Consider the following 7,282-nt stretch of genomic DNA (forward strand, 5'->3'; position numbering starts at 1 on the left):
TTCAGAGGACAAAGCATTGCCAGGGACCTATCAAGTTTTTTGGGTTACAACCTAACTCCTCCTGAATTACACTGATTTTTTCCGTGTGCCAGGGCCTTAACACAGGGTCTCACTAAGTCACTCAGTGGCCCAGGCTGGGCTCAAACTTGCCTCTGCCTTAGCCTCCCAGAGTTCGGACCCCCGCCAGGCCCGCGCGGCCCGAGCCCATGAGCACCATGCGCCTGCTGACCCTCGCCCTGCTTTTCTCCTGCTCCTTCGCCCGCGCCGCCTGCGACCCCAAGATCGTCAACATTGGCGCTGTGCTGAGCACGCGCAAGCACGAACAGATGTTCCGTGAGGCCGTGAACCAGGCCAACAAGCGACACGGCTCCTGGAAGATCCAGCTCAACGCCACCTCCGTCACTCACAAGCCCAACGCCATCCAGATGGCCCTGTCCGTGTGCGAGGACCTCATCTCCAGCCAGGTGCCCGACCCCCACCCCTGCCCTGATCCTTTGGCCTCTCCCACCCTTTTCGGTCCTGTCTGCCATTAAGAGGCCGCCCCAAGCCCATGGCTCCTCCCGGAGGAATCCATCCGAGTCCCAGACTGGTCACTGCCCCTGGGCTGGTCCTACAGGGACTCGGGGGCTCCAGGCCCAGCAGGCGTGTGGCCGCATCAGGTGCTCTCCACCGGGTCAGTAGGACTGGGGACTCACGGGCGTAGAGGGGTACAGAGGCTCTGACAGCGTGGGGCCTGGGGCCATCTTTGTTCCTGTTTCTCGGTTCCCTTTCTCTTCCACGCATCCACGGATGCCTGAGATGGAATGGCCTGAGGGCCGAAGCAGGGTGCTCTGTGGGCGTGGGAGCGGGGACTGCACATTGGTGCCAGGGCGCAGCGTGGCCGCCATGGAAGCCGGTGCTGTGGGGAGGATGGGGCTGGAAACTGCGCCTGGAGAGCTGTCCGCCCAGTCCAGCCTCCTGCTGCTGAATCCCAGTGCAGCCAGGGATCCCTGCACTGCAGCCTCCTGTGAAAGCAGGAGACAGCCAGGGATGCTCACACACGCCCCCCGCTGGGCACAGCGCTCATACCCACATGGGCACTGGCACACACTAATGCATCTCAGCATCACATAGGCAACCATAGTGCACATCCAGGGACACGTTGCTGGGCACACCTGGGTGCACATGCAAACACGTGTGCTCACTAACCCTGATTCAGTCATGCACACAAATACATACATGTTGGAGCATATGATACACACATGCCCACAATGCCTCTGCCTCTTTTCTGGGCACCCTTGGATGCAGGATGGAGGTGAAAGCTGAAGGAGGCAGCCCCGAACACAGGAGCCATGCCAGAATTCTGCTCAAAAACCTCCCACATAACCTACAAGTAGGCCCCCTGGAGCAGGGTTGAGTGAGGTATCTCTGGCCGGTGTCTATCACATGTGCAGTCTGGGAAGTGGCAGGGTTGGAGGGATAGAGTTGGGTACAAACAGGGCCCCATGGGGCACCCCATCCACTAGCTCACGGTGTGCCCGTTGGTGGACTCAGCCTCTCGCCGGTGCCACAGCATGTTGATGAGCGCCACTGTCCCAGAACACACTCTGGGGCCTGCACTGTCACATGTGGCCCTTGCCCCGCCACCCCAGCCCCCAGAACGGGAGCTGGTGGGACCCTAGCACCAAGCCTTGGGAGGGGCTGGAAGGGGGGCTTCATCTCCAGGGAGCTCAGTCCCACGCCCTGGGGGTGCATGGTCAGCACCCAAAGCCAGGCTGTGCCCCATGTCATGCTGTCTTGTGCCCCGCCCTCAGAGACACTAGCAGAAGGGGCCACAGGCTTCTGCAGTGACCTCTGGATGACCTTCTCCCCTCAAGTTCCATGCAGACCTTCAGGCTGCCTGCCTGAGCTTCAGCCCTGGCTTCTACCCCACCCCAATCCTGCCCCCAGGGGAGGGACGCAGAGTGGCCTGGCTGCCCACGTCAGCGTGGCACAGAGTCAGCTGTCTCCCATGCCTCCCCGCTGCACCCCAGAGAAACCACCTTCCCTCGGGGTCTCCTTGCCCACTGAATGCAGCCCTCCTGGCCTTCCCAGCCCCTGCTGTCTCACCCGACCAGTCTCTACCACGGGCTTCTGATCAGAGAACGATGACAGGCCTGGTCCCCGTCCCCGTGGGTATCGGTGGCTGTGTGCGCACCCAGGGAACCACCCGGCCCTACCCCGGGGCTGACCCTGTCTCCTGTGTCCACAGGTCTATGCCATCCTAGTTAGCCACCCACCTACCCCCAACGACCACTTCACACCCACCCCAGTCTCCTACACAGCTGGCTTCTACCGCATCCCCGTATTGGGGCTGACCACCCGCATGTCCATCTACTCCGACAAGGTAAGCCTGACCATAGGACTAGAACCTAGCCGGCTCCCTGTCCCCAAGTTGGGCCCTGGGTGGCCCACAGCCATGGCTAGCTGTCCCATGTGGGTCAGGACCAGTGTGGAGTCAGGACAAGGCATGGCTGCCCTAAAGGAGCCCCGGACAGTGCACACAGTCAGATAAGTTCACATACCACACACTCCTCATCCTGCTGGCGCTTGCACACACATCACCAACATGCTAAACATGCTGGCCTTCACATCACCCACGCACATGCACACACAGGACCACACAGGCCACCCACACTTATGGACATACATCCCACCACACACATTGCTCACACTCATGCATACACACTCATGCTCATGCGTGCCTTGGATTCACATACAGGCATACAAACTCATGCACACCCACATGCACTCAGTCACACACACAGCCACTCACACACGTTCACAAGCATGCTTAAGTCCCACATACATCATCACACACATACACACATTCAAAGCACCTTCTCTCAACAGTGGCATGTTTGGCCTCCCACACACATGCATTCCACACTCTCATGGGCAATGGCCTGCTAACCCTCAGGGGAAGAAGAGGGCAAGAGAGGGCAGGAAGGCTTCCCAAACAGGCAGACTTTGCAGGGGACTGGGAGCCTGGAGAAGGAGGCTTTGGAGCAGAAGAGGGAGCCTGGGTGAGAACTGGTGTCCAAGGTGGACAGACAAGGTCACTCATGGCAGACACTCCAGACCTCAGGGGTGAGGGCCCTGCATGGCAGCCTGGAGGGCTCTCACGGCCCAAGGAAGCTGGAGGAGCAGAAACTGCCGCCCCAAGAGCCACAAGGACCTGCTCCAGGTCATCAGGGCCATGGTTCTGGGAGGATACACAAGCTGGGAGGCAGCTGGCCACCAAGAGTCCAGAAGGGTGCCACAGCCTGCTCAGCGCCACCTGCAGGTAGATGGGGGGGCCACAGTGGACATCAAGTGGGTGTGTGGCCTGAATCAGGAGCTGGTCTGTGCTTCTGACCCAAGCCCTGGACACAGAAAAGCTTCCCTAAGATGCCAGGCATGGTGGCACACGCCTGTAATCCCAGCCCTCTGAAGGCTGAGGCAGGAGGATTATCATGAGTTAAAAGCCAGCCTCAGCAACATAGTGAATTCAAAGCTAGCCTGAACTACATAGTGAGACCCTGTCTCAGAAAAACCAAGCAAAACCAAACAATTGTAATCATCAAGGTTGACCTACATGGTGGAGGCATAGCTGAGGGAACTTGGGGTAGGGATCTACCCTGGGGTAAGGGGACAGGGAAACCAGGTTCCTGCACAGAGCAAGTGAGCTCTCACATGGAGTCCCTCGGGGAAAGGGCCAGGTGGGGTGGCCCAAACTGCTTCTCTCAGGCAACTGCACCTTGCCCCAACATCCCAACTCTCAGAGCTCTCATTCTGGAGCACTCTGGCCAGCTCTTGACCCCGCTTGGGCACCAGTGTCTTCACATACACAGGAGAGGAAAATGGTCCAGTGGAGGAAGCCAGCCAGGGGCAAAAGAGAGGCCAGGAGGAGCCCAGATGCTGGTCACAGGCCAACACCACAGGCCTGTCTGAGACCAAGCTTCATATGCCACTCTCAGCCTTGGGGTCAAAGCAACCAGCTAGCCCCTGCCCAGTAAGACTATCAGAGTCAGCCCACCCTGCAGGGTGTCACAGAGGCACAAAGATAAAACCAGGAAAAACAACTGGAGGCCTCAGAAGACCACAAGATCAGTGTAGGTCTAGTGCTCACCAGAAGAGACTCAAGGGCTCCACTCACTATGACCACTGAGTGGTGAGCAAGCGAGCAAGCAGGCACACAGCAGACTCTAGACTCTAATGAAGAGATGGGATATTTGGGTCCCATAGTGCAGACTTGGTATTAGTCAGCTTTTCATTGCTGGGACAAGGTAATGACACACGTATGGCATGAAGGACAAACAGTTTGGTTCATGGTTTTAGAAGGGTCAGTCCATGGTCAGCTGGCTCCAAGGGAGGAACATCATGGTGGCAGAACATAGTGAAGGAAAGCTGCTTGCCTCATGTCAGTGGGGAAGCGAGAGAGTTGGAAGGTAGGAGCTGGGGACGGGAATACACTCATCCTGGTCACCCCACAACCCATGTCCTCCAGCCAGGCCCCACCTTCCCATCAGTTTATGAAGCTCTGAACTTGACAGTGGACCGACCCACTGAGGCAGTCTTTGGGAGACCCCTCTTACTCACCATAACAACTTCCTAATAGATAGATATTGACATGCAGGGTGGGTGAACTCCACTTGAAGACACAGTGGGGTCTTGGGCTCTCCTGTCAGGGAGAGTCCTTTAAGCCCACGCTGTCTAGCAAGAGGGTGGACTTCCGGGAGGTGGTGAGCTCCACCAGGACGGTTTCAGAGACAAGTCCCTGCCAGCATGGGCCGGGAGATCCTGCGGCTGGCTCCCGGAGCGGATGAGACGGGGAGGTAAGGGCCTTCGCCTCAGCACTCTTTGCGTCCCGCAGAGCATCCACCTGAGCTTCCTGCGCACCGTGCCGCCCTACTCCCATCAGTCGAGCGTCTGGTTCGAGATGATGCGCGTGTACAGCTGGAACCACATCATCCTGTTAGTCAGCGACGACCACGAGGGCCGGGCGGCGCAGAAGCGCCTGGAGACGCTGCTGGAGGAGCGCGAGTCCAAGGTGAGCGCGGCGGCGAGCCTGCGGGCCGCCTGTCTGTGGCTCGTTGTGACACTCTCTCTCCATCCTGCATGCTCAGCACCACGCGTCTGGCGGCGCCCGCCCCGGCCTGTCCTCGGCTCATTTCACTCGCTTTTGCCATTAGTCGATATCTCCTTCGTGTCAGTCCCTGCGGGGCCAGGGCCGGACCACCTGGAGCTCCGCAAACACCCCGTCCCGCCCCGCAGCGCAGGCCCCGGCCCGCCAGGCACAGCCCCTACCGAGGTGCAGGCCCCTGCCTGACGCCCTTGGCGCAGGGCACGCCCACCGCAGCCGGGCACGCCCACCGCGGCTCAGGCTCCACCCATTGCTCAGCAGGTCCCGCCCCTGTAGACACCCCGACCCCTCCCGCCGCGAACTCTCGCTTCGGGACGAGCCCCCTACCGGGAATCCCTCCCATCTTGGCGCAGGACAAGTTCTCTCAGGCTCTGGTTCCTTCCCTGGAGGAGGAGTAGAATCTGGCCTCCGGACCGTTCCTGGTTCCTGTCCTCGCAGAGGCCTCGTCTTGACTGCCCCTTGCCTTGCAGCTGCCCATGGCCCTCACTAAAGCCTCCTCACAGGCATTTCCCCTCCTACACCCCCAGGAGGGGTGCCCCTGCCCCTGCCCCTGCCCCTGCCTCTGCCTCGCCCGTCTTCTCTTCCCACCCATCCCAGTGCTGGACTCTGCCTATCTCATAGGACCCAGAGTCCTGGACACACTGACACCTAGCCCAGTCCAGCCTCCACTACGAGGGGCTGTAGAGATTAGAGCAGGACTTCCAGGGGTCCCAGCGACCCCTTCCCTACCCATCCCCATGGCCAGGCCAAGGAATGGCTGGCCTGGAGTCCTCCACCCAGCACAGGGCCCTGGGACCAGGCCCCATGTCCCAGCCAGGCGGAGAGGGAGGAGACCCGGGCTGGGGGGGCCCTGGGACCAGAGGAGGGTGGGGGGGGAGCATGTTTCGTGTGGAGGTTTCAAAATTGGATTCATCACACTTAGCCTCACTGAGGCATCCCAATGCACTTAGCCACACCCCAGGCCCCTAGAGGGAGTAGAGGGCACAGGTGGGGGGCAGAGGCAGACCCAGAGAGACCTGGGGGTCCCACCTTAGGGGTCTGCTGAGTCTGAGGGAGGGCTTGCTAAGAGCTTGAGGGTCCCCATTCCCCGCACCACACAGGCAGCGCCCTTACTGCTGTGCCCACCCATAGCCACACGAACTCCCAGGGCACATTCACAGCTGTATGCACACCCAGTGTGCTTGCACACTCACGCACACATGCTCCCGCCCTAGGTACGCCCTGGCACACCACACTTCCCAGACACACTCAGACCCCACCTATGCGACCCCATTAGGGTCTAGGTGGTTGGACACACACAAAGTGTGTCCACGAGCCGCACCTTCACTTGCACCCACCATTGTGCACGTGCACACACACACACGTGTGCAGGCACATGCATGGGTGAGCTCCCACACATGCTCAGACTCTGCCATCATCTGCCGGCTCTCTGTGGTTCCAGGCTACTGCAGACTGACCCCGTGTAGACGCCCACACACATCACCCGGCAAGTCCATTATGCTACATGTGCTTCTGTGCTCACACTTGGGCACATGTGTGGGCCAGAGGAGGTGGGCATTCAGTCAGTGAGAAGAGAACATGCAAGCCCCCAGCGAAGCAGGAAGGTGGACAAGTGGGGCAGGAGGGACATGGGGACAGGCCCTGGGGGCTTCTCATGCCCTGCTCAGGACTGACGCCGGGGTAGGGGCCGGTGGGGCCACACACCAGGTGCATGACGGATGGGCTGGGTGGCAGGCGGGATCCCCAAGGGTGGACGTGGACAGGGCCTCTCTCCCTCCTGAGTGACTGTCTCCAGGTGTCTAGCTCCGTGGCAGGAGCCACTGTGGCCCCAGCCCCCGTGTCCCCTCACCCCTGGCTCCACCCGGCCCCCACCCCACCCCGGGCCTCGGTGTTTGCGAGCTCCAGGTACGCGCCCGTCTGCAGACGTGCCGAGGAGGTGGTGTGATTGCTTTAGCGCCGTCATTTTCAACCGTTTATAATCTTCTTCTGTGTCTGCATATTTTCTCTGTGCACATTATTCATCAGAGTAAAAAAAGGAACTATGAAAACCTCGACCAACTGTCCTATGACAACAAGCGCGGACCCAAGGTATATATGCATGGACGTGCACGCCGCCCACCGACTAGCAAGCCCCAGCCT

The 7,282-nt window shown here is 60.0% G+C and overlaps 1 protein-coding gene across 1 annotated transcript in view; it reads left to right on the forward strand.

Moving 5' to 3' along the window:
• Positions 1-183: 183 nt before the first annotated feature.
• The window catches only part of Grin1 (glutamate ionotropic receptor NMDA type subunit 1), a 23,606-nt gene continuing 16,507 nt past the window's right edge, over positions 184-7,282 (forward strand). The window contains exons 1-4 of the mRNA XM_033759008.1: positions 184-464; positions 2,231-2,365; positions 4,874-5,050; positions 7,169-7,231. Of these exons, the coding sequence (XP_033614899.1) occupies positions 207-464; positions 2,231-2,365; positions 4,874-5,050; positions 7,169-7,231 (633 nt within the window). The 5' untranslated portion in view covers positions 184-206. The remainder of the gene's footprint in view (positions 465-2,230; positions 2,366-4,873; positions 5,051-7,168; positions 7,232-7,282) is intronic.

The sequence above is a fragment of the Fukomys damarensis genome, unplaced genomic scaffold (assembly GCF_012274545.1).
Source record: "Fukomys damarensis isolate Sample0158 unplaced genomic scaffold, DMR_v1.0_HiC HiC_scaffold_36, whole genome shotgun sequence".
NCBI lineage: Eukaryota > Metazoa > Chordata > Mammalia > Rodentia > Bathyergidae > Fukomys > Fukomys damarensis.